Below are 19,368 nucleotides of genomic sequence, written 5' to 3'. Positions count from 1 at the left end.
TGTCCCTCACCCACATGGACTACTCAGGACTCTGTTTCAGGATATGAGTGGAGGCCTCAACTTAGGGAACTTAAGGTCTAGCCATCCTTCTTATTGTCCCCACCTCATGTCCTCTCGGTGCTCATACCCCCATTTTCTGACCCAGGTTGGAGGGCCTCTCAGGAACCCTTGCCCTCCCCATTTCTTAGGGATGGACAGGTCTCCACAAGGCGGAGAAGCCCAGGACCCATGAGTGAGCCATCCCGGCGAAGCGATGCCTGTCTGGAGTGTGGGCAGTGGGCATGTCTGGCAAATGTGGCCTTGGCATCTGTCTTTGGATAACGATGTTATTCTTGGGTACCACAGATGATAAAGTTATCACTGTCTCTTTCAACAGACTTTCTGCTGGAAGCATCTCTGTAGATCTGAACTGTCTGCAATGCTTCCAGCAGACGATTGTGTTTGCAGATAGCTTTCCAAGGTCGCCTGAGAGCACTTCATCTCAGCCCTTCTCTTTTGTAGGGCATCTGAGTAAGCGGATGAGGCCCTTCTCTCTTTCTGTATCTGTTTTCCTTACCCTTCTAGCAAAGTTCAATTTCTTGGAGGGCCACCCTCATTACTCTCTAAGCAAGGATAATCCTGGGAAAACATGTGAAGTATTTGGAGTATCCAACTCCTTGCCTTCCAGGGCCTTTCCAGCAGCCTGGAACTCCGCCTCACCCCTACTTTTCACACCACCTCCTCCTGCTCCTGGCTTTGCTCCTGCAGAGCCTCCGGGCCAGAGAGAAGAAGATCTGCATTCCAGCTCCACATCTACCTTGGGCACACTGTGATTTTAAGCAGTTGATGTCATCTCCCTGGACCTCAGTTTTCTCATCTGTAAAATGGCAGTATTGGATCCCCTCAAAAATGAGTTCTATGTCTTCTGTCAGTTCCCTTTCTCACTTTAGACCTAGCCTTCCAAGTCCCAGTCCTGCAGGGCCAATAGCTTCGGCTTTCCAGATCTTTTCTTTGAATTCTTTCCTGGTGACTTCTAGAAGCAGGCCTCATCTCTAGAGCGTAACTCTGCTGGTGGGAACGCTACAGCCTGCATCAGGTGGGTGAGTGGAATTCCGGAGCCTGATTTTGTGGTGTCTCCCACTCGGTGCAAACAGTCAGCCACCCAGAACTTGCTTGTCTAAGGGGTCTTTTTCACCGTGGCCAGACACTTCACTTGCAGCAAACTTCGTGTGTAAGTAGGAGTTTTCTCTCTCTCCTAGGCGGTGGGTGGACTAGGGGGTTCCTTTTAACCTATTGTAGTGTAAGAACACAGATCGACTTCCCGTTTAACTTTCATGGTGATGCTTCATATACAGGGCTTTTCATAAAAGCCTGTGCAGGGTATGACCTCCTGTCCTCCTGACCTAAAAAGGTTGGGTGCTTTTTTCATTGCTTAACCAGGGAGTTACTTTTTGCGGAAAAGAGAAAATCTGATCCTTTTCTCCTCTAGAGCCCTGGGTAGGTTGTGATAGCTTTCTAGATAGGATTAAAAAAAGAAGTGCGTGCTCTTTGGAGTGAAGATGGAAGCCATTCAGGTGGCTTGAAGAGAGCTTGAGACCCAGGCAAATACAAACACAGTCTCATAAGCTCAAATTTGCAAACGACTTAAAATTTGCCAGGAAAGTGTGGATGACTAATCAAAGCAGAAGTCTTCCAATGCGGGGACTTTCTTTCTTCCTTTCTTTCTTTTTCTTTCTTCTTTCTTTCTTTCTTCTTTCAACAGTTTTTTTTTTTTAAGATTTTATTTATTTATTTGACAGACAGAGAGACACAGTGAGAGAAGGAACACAAGCAGGGGGAGTGGGAGAGGGAGAAGCAGGCTCCCTGCTCAGGGAGCCCGATGCGGGGCTCGATCCCAGGACCCTGGGATCATGACCTGAGCTGAAGGCAGACGCTTAACAATTGAGCCACCCAGGCACCCTGTGAGGGAACTTTAAAACAAAAAAACAAAAAATACCGCAAAACCCCATAACAAATAAAAGACAAAACAAGACCCAAATACCCTAAACAACCCCAACAACAAGATGGGATAATTAGTAAGGCTCTTAGGACTCCCCAGAATTACAGCAGAGCAAGCTCGTTAAGGCCTAAGTGGTTGTTTTCCATCTGGCTCTAGCTGCCGGGTGCACTCGGTGGCTTATTGGAATAAGGATGCCCTGTCACTGCTGTTTTACCAGCCACTAAATAATCCCTTCAAACGGTCACTGGGAGGTGGGTCAGGCACATAAGCCTCTCCTGAAGAATCAACCAAGACAGTAACCAGAGTCCCAGCTCACCCCGGAATGGCCCCAAGGAGCCCAGACAGGACATTGCTGTCTCGGGCCCCTCATCACCCTTCCTCAGCTGGTTCGCACTGTGTCTCTGCAGAAAGCCCTGCCCAGGATCCCTCCTCCCAAGTGGCCATGGACAAGTCACTTAAGCTCTCTGGCTTGTTTTTCTCATCTGCCATGTGAGAACCTAGCAAGCTCTGCTACTCAGGTAGCCTCAGAACTGCAAAGTTGAGGTCCAGAATATAAAGTACCAGGTGAGGGAGTCATCATTCTGATGTATTTGAAGAGCCACCCTTTGCTGAACGCTCATTACATGCCAGGCACCATGCTAACTGCTCTATGGACCTTCTTTTGCTTAATCCTTACAATAATCTTGTGAAGAAGATTTTTGCATCCCCACATTACAGAAGAGAAAAATGAGGCTCAGATTGGTCAAAACTTATACAGGGAGATCACAGAGCTGCAAGCAGCAAGATTTGAACCCCGATCTGTCTGTCCTAATGCTCTTCCTTTGCACAGTATTTATTTTTTTTTAATTAACTTCTAAAAAATTCTGGTATAGTTAACACACAGTTTTATATTCGTATCAGGTATAAAATACACCGATTCAACCATCAGTCTGTTCTCTATATTTGAGAGTTTGTTGCTTGGTTTGTCTCTCTCTCTTTTATCCTTTGCCCATTTGTTTTGCTTCTTAAATTCTACATATGAATGAAATCATATGGTATTTGTCTTTCTCTGACTGGCTTATTTCACTTAGCATTGTACCTCCTAGATCCATCCATGTTGTTGCAAATGGTAGGATTTCATTCTTTTTTATGGCTGAATAATATTCCATTGTGTGTGTGTGTGTGTGTGTGTGTGTGTGTGTATGTGTATTGATGGACACTTGGGCTGCTTCCATAATTTGGCTTATTATAAATACTGCAGCAATAAACATAGGGATGCATGTATCCATTTGAATTAGTATTTTTGTATTTTTGGGCTAAATGCCCAGTGGTGTAATTACTGGATCATAGGTTAGTTCCATTTTTAACATTTGAGGAACCTCTATGCCATTTTCCACAGCAGCTGCACCAGTTTGAATTCCCACTAACAGTGCATGAGGGTTCCTATTACTCTACATCCTCACCAACACTTAATTTCTTGTGTTGTTGATTTTAGCCATTCAGACAGGTGTGAGGTGATATCTCATTGTAGTTTTGATTTGCATTTCCCTGATGATGAGTGTCATGTTGAACATCTTTTCATGTGTCCATCTGTATTTCTTTTTTGGAGAAATGTCTGCTCATGTTTTCTGCCCATTTTTAATTAGGTTATTTGTTTTTTGGGTGTTGAGCTGTATAAGTTCTTTATATATTTTGGATACTAATTCTTTATTGGAGATGTCATTTGCAAATATCTTCCCCTATTCAGTAGGTTGTGTTTTAGTCCCAATGGTTTATTTTTGCTTTTGTTTCCCTTGCCTCAGGAGACATATTTAGAAAAAAGTTGCTATAGCCAATGTCTGAGAAATTACTGCCTGTGCTCTCTTCTAGGATTTTTATAGTTTCAGTTCTCACATTTAAGTCCTTAATCCATTTTGAGTTTATTTTTGTGGATGGTGTAGGAAAGTGGTCCAGTTTCATTCTTTTGCATGTAGCTGTCCAGTTTTCCCAACACCATTTGTTGAAGAGGCTGTCTTTTTCCCATTGCATGTTCTTTCCTCCTTTGTCAAAGATTAATTGACCATGTAAATGTGCGTTTATTTCTGGGCTTTCTATACTATTCCATTGATCTATGTCCTTTGCACAGTATTTCTGAGTGGAGAGAAAGTGATTCCTCTCCAAGATTTTGTCAAATACAAAGAAGGCACCCCAATTACAGAGCCCTGGCAAGCCTTCAGATGACTGTAGCCCTGGTTGACCGCTTAATTGTAATATCATGAGAGACCCTGAGTCAGAACCACCCACTTAAGCTGTTCCTAAATTCCTGAACAATAAAAACTGTGTGAGACAATAAGTGTTTACTGTTGTATTAAGCCTCTAAATTTTGGGATAATTTGTTGCAAAGCAATAGATAACATACAACATTTTGGCTACCATGGATTCATCCAACAAACATTTATTTATTATTAATTGTGAGGGCGCCTGGGTGGCTCAGATGGTTAAGCGTCTGCCTTCGGCTCAGGTCATGATCCCAGGGTCCTGGGATCGAGTCCCACGTCGGGCTCCCGGCTCGGTGGGGAGCCTGCTTCTCCCTCTGACCCTCACCCCTCTCATGCTGTTTCTCTCTCGCTCGCTCTCTAAAAAATAAATAAAATCTTAAAAAAAAAAAATATTTATTATTAATTGTGACAAGCACCCTGCTAAATGCTTGAAATGCAGTAGTGAGCAAGATTAATATGGTACCTGCCCTGATGGAAATGATCATCTAGCAGGAGAGACGGATATTAAACGAGCAAAGAGATAAGAGAACATTGAGAAGGAAGCACCGTCTTTAAAATTAAGTTATTGGTAAAGTTGAAGAGGAGACATTAAACCTGAGTCTTGAGGATAGAAAGAATCGGAGGTTCTGGCATTTTCCTCCCCACCTGTCTTGGTGTCCTCACTCTTTGCTGCCTTGAGTTGTTTTGGAAATGAGGCACAGTATTAAAGAAACTAGCAAATGAAATGATAAGAGACTTCTTAGCTTTCTTTGGGCCTGAATCTCCCCTATGGAGAAAATGGCCTTTAAAAAGCTCCCTTGGGGAGCTGCTACAGGCCAAATAGCTCTGCATAAGAAAGGGAATTGGGGAGATGCAGAAGCTGTGTGGGGACAGCTAGAAGTTAAAGAGGGACTTGGGGAGAAAAAAATGTCTAGTAGGGATTTTTATTCCTCTGTTTGTTTAGTGGTATGTGATAAAATGCTCTTTTTCCCACAAAATGGCCAATAAAATCTCTTGCCGCTTAACGCTTTCTGGAGTAGGTTGGCTTTTTGAGGCGATGACAAAGCACTGCGTTCTCCTCCAAGATTGGCTTCAGGTGAACCCAAGACTGTTCACAGGAGACCAGCCACATAGGGGTTGGACAAACACATAAATACAATCGTGTTAGTCATAAAAATAAACAAAAGGCTTCTGATCATCGCAGCCATCTGAAATGGACAGCTGTGCCCCCGACACTGATCGGCGGCCTCCGTGGTGCCGCGGACGGCTGTGCGGCTGTTGCTGAGTTTTGGTGTAGCACGGACATGCGAGGGGCATTCAGGCCCTTGGAAGCCCAGCTGAAGTCTTCTGGACCCAGACACCCTCCGGGGTCACCCCAGCCAGCTCTGGCCTCTGGAACATACAATGTTCCGCCCACTCAGTCTGGCCCTATTTACTGACATTCATCTTTATGTATATTTTATACGTCCATGACCTGTCTTTCCAGTTAGATCATCAATTCTTCAAAGGTAGGTGACATTTGCCTTTTATCTCTTTTTATAAGCCACAGTGCCTAATAGGGTGCCTTCATATAAAAGTGCTCCATTAATATCCAGCTTCACTTCATTCGCATCAGTTACGAGTGATTCTCTGACGGGAGAGAGGAACCGTGGACGTGAATAACTATGCAGACGTGCTTTAAGAGCATAAACCGTATAAACGTATTTGCCCTTTCAACTTAGTGAGCTGAATTTTTAAAAATCATTTACATAATTTCGAAGTTATTGAGGATTGCAAGTGGAATCCCAAGTCAAGAACTTACACTGCTTACAAAAGCAGAGAGAATGTTAGTTGCCTCAAAAAAAATGCCCAAACTGTGAGGTAACTCCAATATTCGACTTTAATCAGAGTCTTATGAGAGCAGGTCTCTTTCCAATCTCCTCAAATAAAGAGACTGGTCTTGTGTTCCATAATGTGAGGTTTTTTTTTTTTTAATTTGAGGATTTTAAAAATATAGGATAAATGAATGGTGAATTAGAATCAGAGTAACAGACCACATTACTCCATGGAGATTCTCATTAAAAGAGAATGTTTTCAATAGTTCCTTATCATTTTGTGCATATCTTCCTTGTTCACTTTTTAATGTAACATGAAAAATCATTTTATGTTGAACTAAAGATTATTTTTACTGCATTAGGAGAAACCCATGTTTCTAATTTTGGAACAGCTGTAATAATTGAGGGTAGAAAAAAAAATCTCTAATTATATTTTACAAACATCATTCTAAATATTGCCTAATACACTGCTAATTTTGGCTAGATTTTATTTTATTTTATTATTTTTTTTAAAGATTTTTTTTTTTTTTAAGATTTTATTTATTTGACAGTGAGAGAGGGAACACAAGTAGGGGGAGTGGGAGAGGGAGAAGCAGGCTTCCTGCTGAGCAGGGAGCCCAACGCAGGGCTCGATCCCAGGACCCTGGGATCATGACCTGAGCCGAAGGCAGACGCTTAACAACTGAGCCACCCAGGCGCCCCCCCCTTTTTTTTAAAGATTTTAGATTTTAAATAAAATAGACTTCAATGAAACAATATTAAAAGCATATTCCAAGGGATTAGACACAGTCTCAAAGATTAGCACTTTTAATACTGTTTTACAATGTTGTGGAGGACTGTTGTAGAAATTGTTACCATGATTCTTATTTTTTTAGAGAGGGAGAGAGGCGGGCAGGGCAAAGGAGGATGGAGAAAGAATCCCAAGCAGCCTCCACACCCAGCGTGGAGCCCGACGTGGGGCTCGGTCTCAGGACCCTGAGATCATGACCTAAGCCAAAATCAAGCCTGTAGCTTAACTGACTGAGCCACCCAGGCGCCCCGGCATCATGATTATTTTAACTCTGGCTTTTTCAGTTGTGATGAATGTTTTACACCTGCACAAGCTGTTGTTAACTCTAGCTCTACAAACACGATGACACAGGGGTCATTATTTCTATTTCTCACGGGAGGGCTAAGAAACCTGGAAGTTTAAAGTGCCCACCTGAAATTGTGACTGATGGTTCGTGGGGTATTTGGAAAGTTCTTTCTTTTTTTAATTAATTAATTAATTTGAGAGAGAGAGAGAGCGTGTGGGGAGGAGGGACAAAAGGAGAGGGAGTCTTAAGCAGATTCCGCACTGATCGAGGGCTCGATCTCACAACTCTGAGATCACGACCTGAGCCAAACCAAGAGTTGGACGCTTAACTGACTGCACCCACCAGGCACCCCTGGAAAGTTCTTAATCTGACCATGACCATGTGTAGCCGCTTTGTACTGCAATGTAGATTATTCAATTTACCAATGTATTTCAACAATTAAAACATTTTTATCCTTCTTTAAAAAAAAAACCTAAATACAATAAAGTGTCCACCTGAGCTTACACAAGGAATCCCCGAGGCCAGGGCGTCCTAGTCCCGCCTCTCACCACGACCTCACCGCTTCTCTTCCTCCTCTTCCCAGACCAGCTATTTAGGCAAGCTTCGATTATGTGCATTTATCATTTTAGAAATAATGACAGAATACTGATGGAAAGGGAGGTGCTGGGGTCATTAGCAAATGTTTGTTATCATTCTTACTCATGAAAGCTTGGAAGGCCCCCAAAACCTCACATCATCCCCAAGGCCTGTGGCCAGCTTGCTGCTTCCCAGGGCCTATTATTTAGGGACTGTCTGTGTTGCCCTATCAAACAATGATGTCTCCTTACCTTCCGGCTTTGCTTGCCTAGTCACCATCTTTCCCTGGGAGATGGAAGGGTGTATCAAAGCAAGAGAAAGCGTCAGTGGCTATTTCTTCCCCTTCTCTCTTGGTTGAGTATTGTTTTGGCATCTTGTGTACACCCATATTAATTAATTATTAAGTATATGTCTTGCAAGGCAGTTCTTTGCCTTGGGCAGGAGACTTTTTTTTTTAGGGAAAAATCATTGTGAAATTAACATGGCGATTAGTAAGCAAGGCAAGCATGCAGTGTCATGTACCAACTCACCAGCGTTTTCTTGTGAAAGGAAGACTCTAAATTCACTTCCAGAATGCCATGAACAGCTCACTGGGGCCATTACCACTTGCCCTCTGACCCCTTTCCAAGTTATAAGCCACTTTGTATATTTGCCTCAGAGAAAAATTGGGCCCCACCCTGGCGATTCTCCAATGAATAACTAATTGAAATGCTTACCAATGAGGAAGGCAGGCTTCTTCCAGAACCTCAATCTTTCTCAGAGCATGCACTGTTTAAAATAGGTGTCAGGGGGTTCCTGAGGTCCTAAGACAACCTAAATGAGGAAGATTTTCATAAAACTTGGTTGAAAGGCACTTTCTTTTACTACAGTGTCTTATATTTGAGGTCGGGGCAGAGTGAAGAGAGGAGAAGGTTAAATCAGGGATAATGTCACATAGCTGTAGGGTTTATAATGACAGTTGCATGATTTTTTGTGGGGAGAGCAGGACCTGCTTGTGTGGAAATGCAGTTTTCACAGGAAGATATCCACAGGTTGGAATATCACAACCCCATACAGTCCAACAGTTTGACAGTGAATGGAATTCACCAAGGCAGAGTTGCTTAATTTAGGATCCAGGACCACTGGTGATATCCAGGATGTTTCTTTTTTTTCTTTAATTTAAATTCAATTAGCCAACATACAGTACCTCATTAGTTTCAGATGTAGAGTTCAGTTATTCATCAGTTGCATATAACACCCAGTGCTCACATATCTCGTGCTCTCCCTAATGCCCATCATCCATCTCCCCTCCAGCAACCCTCAGTTTGCTTCCTACATCTAAGAGTCTCCCATGGCTCGTCTCCCTGATTTCTTCACTTTCAGTTTTCCCTTCTTTCCCCTATGATCCTCTGCACTACTTCTTATATTCCACATATAAGTGAAACCATATAATTGTCTTTCTCTGATTGACTTACTTTGCTCTGCATAATACCCTCCAGTTCCATCTACGTCGATGTAAATGGTAAGATTTCATCCTTTTTGATGGCTGAGCAACATCAGGATGTTTCTTAAAAATACAAATTCCTGGGACTGACTCCAGACCTATTGAAACAATCTCCCAAGGGAGAAGCTGGACTTCTCCCTTTAAGCAGATTTCCTGGGTGATTTTTTTTTTAATCTTTATTTTTTAGAGAGAGGGAGAGAGAGCATGAGCCAGGTGGCGATGTGGGAGAAGAGGGAGGGAGACAGAATCCTAAGCAGGCTCCATGCCCAGTGCAGAGCCCAACATGAGGCTCCGTCTCACAACCCTGAGATCATCACCTGAGCCAAAATCAAGATTTGGACACCTAACTGACTAAGCCATTGCTGGGTGATTCTTAAAGCACACTAAATTTTAAATCCACCAGAGAGCTTTGTCAGTTTATTCACTGATGTATCCAAGTGCCTAGAACAGCAACTAACACAGCTCAATAAATACCTGTTGAATGAATGAAGGCCTTACGTGTCTGAGGCACTTGGAGGCTCCAGTTATGGTTATCTTCCACACCATCTAATCCACAGTGCCGTCACGCAGCAAGTATAATGTCATATTCCACAAGGGATCTCCTAGCTAGGCTGTGGGGGAGGGGAAGCTCTCCCATCCCCGCCCAACAGCATCAACAAATTGTCCCCACCTTAACAGGTGCCACCCTGCCTCTCTACTTAACTGCAAAAGCCTGACAGAGACCAGTCTCCTAGCTTTGCATCCTTAAAAAATAAAAATGGAAAAAAAGGGGAATAAAAATAATTAAGACATAAGTAGGACAGCCTGTGAGTAACTCTCTACTCATCTCCCGTAACTGAAGCTAGGCAAACTTCAATAAGCCACAGTTTTACTTGTAGGCAGAATAGCCAAGGAATCAAGTTCCCTTCCTAATCATTCCAACCACAGGAAAGAGAAGATGGGGGAAATGCAATCTTGCTTTTGTATATACAACGTGCTAAGACTATATTTAATGATTTATTAGGAAACCACTGTATCCTTAACAGGTAGATGGATTAAGAAATTGGTACATCTGTACAATGGAACACTACTCAGCAATAAAAACTATTGATACACACACCACATGGAACTCAAATGCATTATGTAAATGGAAAAAAGCTAACCTCAAAAGATTAGGTACTGTATGATATTCTTTATAGGACACTCAGGAAAAGGCAAAACTATAGGGAGGGGGCAGAGAACAGTGGTTACCTGATTAGGGTGAGGAATGGGGGACAAGTTTAACTACAAAAGGATAGCACAAGGGAATTTTTGGGGGTGATGGAACAATTCTCTGTCCTGATTGAGGTGGTAATTACAGGAATCTATGCATGTGTTAAAATCCATTGCACACCAAATAAAGCTAACTTACTGTATATAAACTGTATTAAAAAAAACCCCATTGGAGGCGCCTGGGTGGCTCAGTCGTTAAGGGTCTGCCTTTGGCTCAGGTCATGATCCCAGGGTCCTGGGATCGAGTCCCACATCGGGCTCCCTGCTCAGCGGGAAGCCTGCTTCTCCCTCTCCCACTCCCCCTGCTTGTGTTCCCTCTCTGTCTTGCTCTCTGTCAAATAAATAAATAAATAAAATCTTTAAACAACAACAGCAAAAAAAACCCATTGCACATACAACATAAACTCGTTAGGTCTCTGAGACACTCTCCTTTCCTTGATCAGTTTATCAAGGTGGGAAACATGAACAACTGGTCTTGGGAGTATACATGAAAGTGAGGGAACACTGCTATTCCATATGGTTGAGGCTAAGTATACCATACCTGGCACCAAATTTAGCATTTTATAAACCGGAAACCATTTTGTAGAAAATTCCTTTATTATAGTGCAAATAACTTTCAGCAGTGACATAATAACGTAAGAACACATTTAGCAACATTTTACACCACGCAGTAAATAAGAAAGTGTTTCTTTGAAAATATGTCATCATAAGAACATTATTCCTACATCAATGCCGGAAAATGCCAAGGCTGTTTCTCTCAAGGCAACAGGGCTCCCTCCCTCTTTTCGGATATTTCCTTCTTAATAGAAATGAAAGGATTTGCCATTTTAACAAGCCACCATCATTTCCCAGAGCGACTTCTTAGGGGGTTTTGAACTGAGGTTGGCAAGATTTGAAACGGGGTTTCAGATTTTAAAAAAATAATAATTTTAAGACAATTCTGGGACAGCCCAGAAAGTAGAAGTCACTTCTATTAGTTTTTAAGTAGATACATACATTCACTCCAATTTTGATGCAGAAATGGACAGATTGTCTAAAGCCTGCCTTTTATTCCCCCAGAGCCTGATTGTTATTCATACTCCTTGGTTTTGGTCATGTTGCAAAATTAGGGCTCTGGTCAGAAATAACTCCTTACATACCGAAATGCTTTCCTGTGAAGCTTTAAATTGCACTTTCCACCCTGAATTCCCACCTTAGACCTCACATGCCAATGAGAGGCAAGAACATTGTTTCCAGTTTACAGCTAATGAGTAACACAGCCCACCCCCTGCTAATTGAGCTGTACCTGAATCAAACCATCACATCATTTAGATTAATTCCAACAGGCTTAACCAAGAGGTTCCTACTGGGCCTCCCAGAGAAAGGAAGGGTTAACCGTGTATCTTTACACTGAGCTGCCCAAGGGCTTGGCAGCTAAGCGGTTAGCTGATAGGTAGAACAGTGTCACTTCCAATTAGCCACAAGCCCAGCTCCTCTGGTTTCTGCTGAATTATGCAGTGTGTGGGGATGGAGGGCCACTCAAAGGAAACCTCCCGTGGGGGGGTCTTCCACCAAAACCCCTACAAATACGGTTCAGGGTACCCTCGAAGTGTCCGCACGAACACGCCTCAAAATCTAGCGGATTTATAAACCACGAGAAGTGAATCACAGGCTTGAAAGTACCTGGAGCCAAAGAACAGCCCTCTTGGCTGAATATGGCTGATTAAGTCAGCTGGTACATAAAGCTTTTCAACGCTCAGCCAGTCTTGTCGGATAAGGTTATCTTCTTCTATAACACAATGGAACTGTGCTAGATAGTTTCAAAGTGGAGAAGTACCCAAATATATCACCTATAAAAAAATTCACGTTTTAGTTTGCTTTTTTCTTAGACTTTGGTACTGAAACACTGTCTACATTCTCGACACATGAAAATGACATGGCCACTTCCGTGCCTCTGCATGTTGTGTAAAAAAACTCAAAAGCAAAGCAGGACAAGGACATGTCATAACATGATGCAGTATGCTGTACCAACAAGACCTAAATTATATATAAATACATCCCCCCCCCAGCTCCCCCTTGTCCCTCCCCACTACCTGACCAAAGCAGTGCCAAGGGTCCTTCTCTCCAGGGCCGGTGCAGTTTGCGAAGCCCGGCACCCAGGACTCCAGCCACCCCTTGCCGTGCGGTGATATTCACACCACTGCCTCCTCCTGGAGATGCTCTGCTGTCCGATCAGCTCCACAAACGCAGGGAAACCCCTACAGCTTAATTTGAAACATTCACACTATGGGCTGGACTCCAGGGACCTGGAGTTCTGGGAGTTAACCTTCCAGATAAACTAACTGGATCATTTCCTAATCTGGATCCCCCCTTATCCTAATGTCTCAGCACAGCTAACACAGTAGGAAGCATCCTCTCCTCTGAAGTTCCAAAGGCACTGCTTAGAGATATTGGTGAGGGTCACATAGTAAAAGTAATACAATGAGCTAACAGCTTAAGTTGATATAAATCATTTCCAAGTAAGTTATTTGGGGCCATTTGCTTCTGCTTTACACTGTATTCCAGAATCATTTTCATAGTACACTTTTGAAAGTTTATCTAATAGTTATTTTAAAAATTGTCTCCACAATCACCTCTTACATGTTTTCAATTAGTTTAATAACAACTTAACAAGCTGTTATAAAGACCTAGGTAAAAGTCGTTAATTAGGCTTAAGGAAGCCAATACTGTGCTAATTCACAGTAAAGAGAAAACGTGATATAAATAGAATTTATGTAATCGTCGATTACTTGAAAAGCAGTTTTATCAAAATGTTGCAAACTTTTCCCAAAAGCACTTACAGCAATTTATATCAAGAGATCCTAAGTTTAGGGGTATGGAAGATACAATTCTTTCATGACTGTAATATGTAATCTTCCCCTTTGGACCTAAGATATCTGTACATTCAAAAGTTCGTAACTTGCTGTTTTTGAGACATTAATCATTCTCTAATACGTACATTGAGTATAAATAAATAACTACGAGAAAGCTTTAAAAATCTGAATTAACGTTATGCTGTGCAAAAACCAAAAACCAAGAATAAATCCAAAACAAAACCAACCAAACCTTGAACAACCTACATTCTATGTAAATACCCTGACTAAAATGTTGGTTGTGCTACACACTTCACTTCAGTGCAGAAATGAGTTGATCTCGGTGTACCATCTTTGTTGGCGGTGGTGGTAAGTCTTAAGCACTTTTGTTTCTAAGTATCCCCTTGCTTTGAAAAGATGAATAACTTGCTACCAAATCACAAATTATCACAAATCCATGTCAGTTTAGTCTGAATAAAATCCAGCATAAATGTATTACTTTGTTCTGGAAATAATGGCTCGGTGTCTTTGTTCTGACAGCTTCCTAAGGGCAAACCACAGTTTGAAGTTGTCGTTTTGGGTTTAAACTGCACAGAAAGAAGAGACAGTGAAGCCTGCTTTTTGTTTTTGTTTTCTTTTTAAGTCTCCAGATCTGGCTAGGACACTTCTTCCAGACCCACAGTCAGACAGTTGTGGCACCTGATCCTATTTGAAACAGAGGTGGTTTAAACAGCATCAACCAAGCTTAGTGATCTGGAGGTCCCCGTTTATCTTTATGGTGTCGATTGCAGATAACGTCTGAATGCGGTGGTAGAAATCAAAAAGTTGGTGTCCATCCACAAACACTCTGAAGCGTGGGTGCTCACAGAGAATTTCCACCTGGAAGAAACAAAGTCATAAGCTCAATTCACAATTTCAGTGAACCCTGATGGGGAGAACAAACACACAATCCTTCAGTTTAGGGAAAGGCAACATCTTCAGTGGTTCTCAAACCCTGGAATCATACAGAAGTACAACACAGGCTGCTGGACGCCACCCCCCCCAAAATTTTTGATTTAGTAGGTCAAGGGTCAGATCTAAGAATCTGCATTTCCATCACGTTCTAACACGATGCTGCTATTGCTGGAATGAGGAACACACCTTGTGAACCATTGTTCTTCACTCTTCAATATCCTTTAAAGATTTTAATTGTTCATGCTTGACCACTTCTCCGTTCTCTTTGTACTCCGGGAAGTAACGTAAAGCAGCACAGATTTATTTATATGGCACTTAAGGCCTCCATGGTCATCCCCTGAACCTACCCCACCCTCAGAGGAGACCCTCGCAGAGATAGACTGGCACCCACTTGGTAGCATGTAATAACAGTCTAGGCACACAACCATGGTAAACACTAAAGCAGAGAGAAGGTTACAAAGTAATTACCATTGGATCAAGGATGTGTAATTAACAAGGCTTTGTTAAGCCAAACACAAAGGCGGATTCCATATGGTAAAAGCTTTTTCTTCCTCTTTTCCTTAAGGAATTCACCATAGATTTTAATCACTGGTTCTGTGCTATGTATTTATTAAAAGCATTGGTGGCCACCATGTAAGAAGAGACTTCATATGTGATATTAGTCACATTTAATTCATATTATTACTAAAATTGTATCACCAAGAAGGGCCGATTTCACTTCAGTTTGGTTGTTGGGGAGCATTATATTCCTCTTGGCAGACAGAAGCTCTGGTTACTCATACTCATGAGCTACGCATTAAGATTCATCATTAAGAAACTGTCACAGTCAAAAAAAAAAAAAAAAAAAGAAAGAAAGAAACTGTCATAGTCAAGAGGAGCCTAAGGGGCCATTATCATTCTAGAGAAGGGCGGAGGGCACGGGTAATATGTACGGGGACCTTCTCCAGACTATGATTAGAAGGGCAACAATCTCAATTCTATCACTGACCAGAAGTCATGGATTCTTATTCCGCCCCCACCACGTTATGATGAGAAGAAAAATTATTACTTCTTCATAAGGCCCTTGTAAATGTCTAGATGAAGAGCAACAGGTTAAGGGCAGTTGTGCTTTATTAGGCTTATATGCAACACGGAGCTTCTCACTGAGCTGTTATTATTGTGATGGATGTTAACAGGTGTAATACAGACAACTTCACCAGGCCTGGTATTTCAATAAATCCTTTCCTAACACATTACCCACATTACCTGCATCTCTTACTTGGCACTGTCCTTCATAAGGAAGGTGCTACTAATGTTGCTTGGCTGGATGGGAAGTTTGGGTTGTGCCTCCTGCCCACTAGATGGTGGAGAGCCAAGTTATACCCATCCGGGCCCAAGGGAAGGAATTTGTCAGCCCCACAGCCGGTGACAATAAAACAGACTGAGGCTTCTTAACCCAGAGGGAGACACAAGGACCAGACCTCATTAGCAAAAGTAACAAGAGAAAATGAAAAGATTATCACTATTGTTCTTAAAAAAAGTCACCACTAATAAGGTTTAGGGCTCCTTATAGGTTGAAAAAAAATGAGGAAATTTCTAGCACTTATTATTTAATAATCAATCAAGATATTTTGGGACAGGTATAGATTACGTGCCTAGTACTAGGTTGAGTACTACATAGAAAAGTATTTATTCTTAACAATCTGGACATGGGTTTATTTACTAAATCTACGGCTAAACAGAGCCAAGAGCTACTATGGTATTAGTTCGTATCAGCAAACAGAGCTCTTTTGATCATTCTTCTTTTTGTCACCATCAGGTGACAAATTTCCTAGACATGCAAAAATTCTGGCTGCTTAAAGCATTCTTGGCGTACGCCGCAGGAGCAGAGCACCATCACCCCACCAGTGGCTGCAGCGGAAGCGCTCGAGGTACTCACCCTGAATGGCTGGTCTGGGATGAATGGAAAGTAAGGGATTGTGGACTGTTCTTCACCTCTTTCGCCAGATATACAAGAATTTCTGAGTAGTTGCCGGTCTGTGAACACAGCTTTGAGTTCAATGGCCACATCGGCGGGAGGGTCTTCGGAGTCACCACAGGTCAAGCTGATGGCAAAGCTGAAAAGAACATCGTTTCATTTATTCTGGGTTTGGCTATCATTGACCCAGGCTCCCACAGTTCCTCTTTCTCCTGGGGTTTGTCTGCTTTGAATGGGCCACTACTCTTTACATAGGAGATTAGACTATGTATGGAGGAGGAGGATTACAGTCAAGCCAGGTATTTTGTTTATTTTATTTTTAAAATTTTCTTTAAGAATTTATTTATTTGACAGAGAGAGACACAACTAGAGAGGGAACACAAGCAGGGGAAGTGGGAGAGGGAGAAGCCCTCCGTGTTGCATATAAGCCTAATAAAGCACAACTGCCCTTAACCTGTTGCTCTTCATCTAGACATCAGAGACCTAATGAGTTTATGTTGTATGTGCAATGGGTTTTTTTTGCTGTTGTTGTTTAAAGATTTTATTTATTTATTTATTTGACAGAGAGCAAGACAGAGAGGGAACACAAGCAGGGGGAGTGGGAGAGGGAGAAGCAGGCTTCCCGCTGAGCCAGGAGCCAGATTCGGGGCTCGATCCCAGGACCCTGGGATCATGACCTGAGCCAAAGGCAGACGCTTAATGACTGAGCCACCCAGGCGCCCCCAAGCCAGGTATTTTAATACCGAAAGGAGGTTGTGGTAAGAACTTCGGTGGAGTTGAACATGACTAACATTAGGGATTTCAGATACCCCAAACCACCCACACATCTGTGTCTTAATCCGTTTCAGAATTCTCAAAAACAGTCCCAGAAACTGACCAGAGGGAATAATACCTTGTAATATTTGCTTGTCATTTATATTGGTAGATCTTGCTCCAAGCACCATGTTTAAAAACCCTTAAAAAAAATCCTTTGGCTTCCTCAAGGGTCAAAGAGAAAATGATGTGGGCCTATATTTATAATCTCTGATATAAATAGCTGTCTGGAGAAATGATGGCTGGGATTCATACACATTCTTTTCATGGGAACGTGGTACTTTCTTGGCACTTCCAACTAGCAACACTGGCCACAGGGAGAAGAGGAGGAGCAAGCAACCACAACAAGAGTGGGCAGGGCCTTGTAACTGCCTGATAAGCTTTGGGGGTGACAAGGACTCTCTGGCTTACCTCTCTGGGTTGAGGTCTACAATGCCCATCACCAACACCTTCTTGCCTGGTCTCATGCCACCTTTAATATGCCCACAAAATGGAACTATCTGCAAAGGAGGACAGGAGAAACAGGAAGTGTACCGCCTGTCCCGGCAGAGCCAAGCCCTCAGATCCTGAGGACCTGACCCATCAGAAAATGCAATTAGAAAGGAAAAGGGTGCAGGCAGAGACACAGAGCCCAGAACGAAATCACTTACCAGGCGTGGGAAGTACACGTCGGCTTGAACTGGAGAGCCCAAGGAGTTGTTTAAATGCCCATCATCTAGTTTCTAAAAATAGCAGCACACAGATTGGCTTTCCAGAGGCTCTAGTTTTAGGGGGCGTGGGGGCTGGGAGGAGAAGGGGAGGGAGTGGGGAAGCACCCATACAGATCTGGCTGAATCCAGCAGCCTTCACCGGACACAGGCAGTGTCTGCAGATGCTGCCACCTCACAGCCCACTGAATAACCTCATAAAGCCCGGGAACAAAACCCGTCCTTTCCACCCGGTAGCTCAGCTTCTGAAGATCCCCAGACCTTCAGATCTAGATCAAAATCCAGGTCGAGGCACGCCGGGGAGCCAGAGCCCCGCGTCGGAGGAGGGGAGGCCCCTCTTCAACCGCAACCGCCTCTGGACCCGCAGTCGCCCAGGCCTGTCCTGAGGGACATGGCTGGGGTGCAGGGCCGCTCTCAACTTCTCTCGGGGGCCCGAGGGCCAGACCCATTTCCAAGGGGGAATCCCCGGGACGTCGGAGGCGGCCGCGGGGCGCGCGCCCCAGACACACTCGCACAAGCGCACACTCACACGTGCAACGTGCACACACCTGGCCGCCGGCTGCATGGCACCGCGGGGGCAGTCGGTCACCCCCACGCCGCCGTCCGCCCCCATGCACCCTCTCTCCGGTGCACCCGGGGCACCCCGCCTGCCCCCCAGGCCGGCCGCTCACAGCCGGCGCTCGCTAACAGGTACCGGGCGCCTTCCCACGCGGGGGGCGCCGGGCTGGGCCTCAGCCTCGTCTACGCCGCAGCCAGGCTGAGCAGGCGGCGGCGTGCGGGGCCGCGGGAAAGGGGCGCCTCGCGTGCACCCCTCCGCACTCACCACCGCGGTATCGCTGTCGGCCACCGATCCCGCCATCTTCGTGCACGGCGCGCCGGGGTGCACGGCTGGCGGCCCGGCGGCGGCGGCGGCGGGGGACGTGGGACGCGGCGCGCGGGCGGGGATCCCGGGGCGGTCCTGCGCCGGGCGGGGGCGCGGGTCCGAGGCTGGCCCGGCGCGCGCACACACCACACACACACTCGGGCGCGCACGCGCGCGCACGCCTGGGGCCAGGCGCCGACCCGGCAGGCTGGCGGGGGTGGAGGGGGAAGGGAGCGGGAGGGCGGCGCGGGTCGGGAGGTCGGAGGTGGCCGCCGCTGCCGGCACCGGGGCTGGCGAGTCGGGGCTGCTTTCTTCCTCGGGGTGCTGCTGTCGCCTCCCGAGGCAGAAAGGTGACGAGGGCCGCGTCGCGCTGGCCCTGGGAGGCATTTAAAGGCCGCCGGGGCCCGGCTCGGGAACCGGGAACAGGGCGGGGACCGGGCTGGGCTGCCGCGGCTTGCTCAGCTTGCCCTGCCCCTCGGCCATTGGAAGGTGGTGGGAGGCTGAAAGGGGGAGGGACGGGCCAGTCGCAGCCGGGGCGTGCGGGAGGGCGGGGGCTCTGGGGGCTGGGGAAGTAAGGACCAGGGCCTGCCAGGTGACAGGTGCTTGTGACACCTTCGCCCCTCCCTTCCAGCCAACCTCCTTCCTTCTGTCACGTCCTGGGGACGGTGGAGGCCGAGGTCGAGGGAGGACTGGAGGGTGGGGACGGTATTCCAGAGCTCCAGATTTCTTTCAGAAAATTCCAACAAAGTGGAGGAGAAGATTCGTTCGGCCCTCTAGGGTAGAAGGATAATGAGAGGGCTCTAGATTTGCGTAAATAAATATTTGACCCGAAAGCAAGAGGCAGAGAGGA

The 19,368-nt window shown here is 44.9% G+C and overlaps 1 protein-coding gene across 1 annotated transcript; it reads right to left on the bottom strand.

Moving 5' to 3' along the window:
• Positions 1–10,972: 10,972 nt before the first annotated feature.
• LGALSL (galectin like) lies at positions 10,973–18,631 on the bottom strand. The gene is made up of 5 exons (XM_006748944.3): positions 18,480–18,631; positions 17,600–17,671; positions 17,361–17,449; positions 16,098–16,275; positions 10,973–14,104 (listed from the first exon to the last, which is right to left on the bottom strand). Exons 1-5 carry the CDS (start codon positions 18,513–18,515, stop codon positions 13,961–13,963), a joined length of 519 nt encoding a protein of 172 aa, XP_006749007.1. The 5' UTR covers positions 18,516–18,631; the 3' UTR covers positions 10,973–13,960.
• Between the last annotated feature and the right edge of the window lie 737 nt (positions 18,632–19,368).

This window comes from Leptonychotes weddellii, chromosome 10 (assembly GCF_054177405.1).
Source record: "Leptonychotes weddellii isolate Sample4059 chromosome 10, ASM5417740v2, whole genome shotgun sequence".
In the NCBI taxonomy this organism is placed as follows: Eukaryota; Metazoa; Chordata; class Mammalia; order Carnivora; family Phocidae; genus Leptonychotes; species Leptonychotes weddellii.
This window is presented reverse-complemented; position numbering and strand designations above follow the sequence as displayed.

Bases quoted from the DNA above. Each gene is read 5' to 3' on its own strand.
- LGALSL (XM_006748944.3), bottom strand. From the start codon at position 18,515: ATGGCGGGATCGGTGGCCGACAGCGATACCGCGGTG. The intron at 17,672-18,479 runs GTGAGTGCGGAG...TGCTATTTTTAG, and splicing joins CCGACAGCGATACCGCGGTG to AAACTAGATGATGGGCATTT. The intron at 17,450-17,599 runs GTAAGTGATTTC...CCTCCTTTGCAG, and splicing joins ACGTGTACTTCCCACGCCTG to ATAGTTCCATTTTGTGGGCA.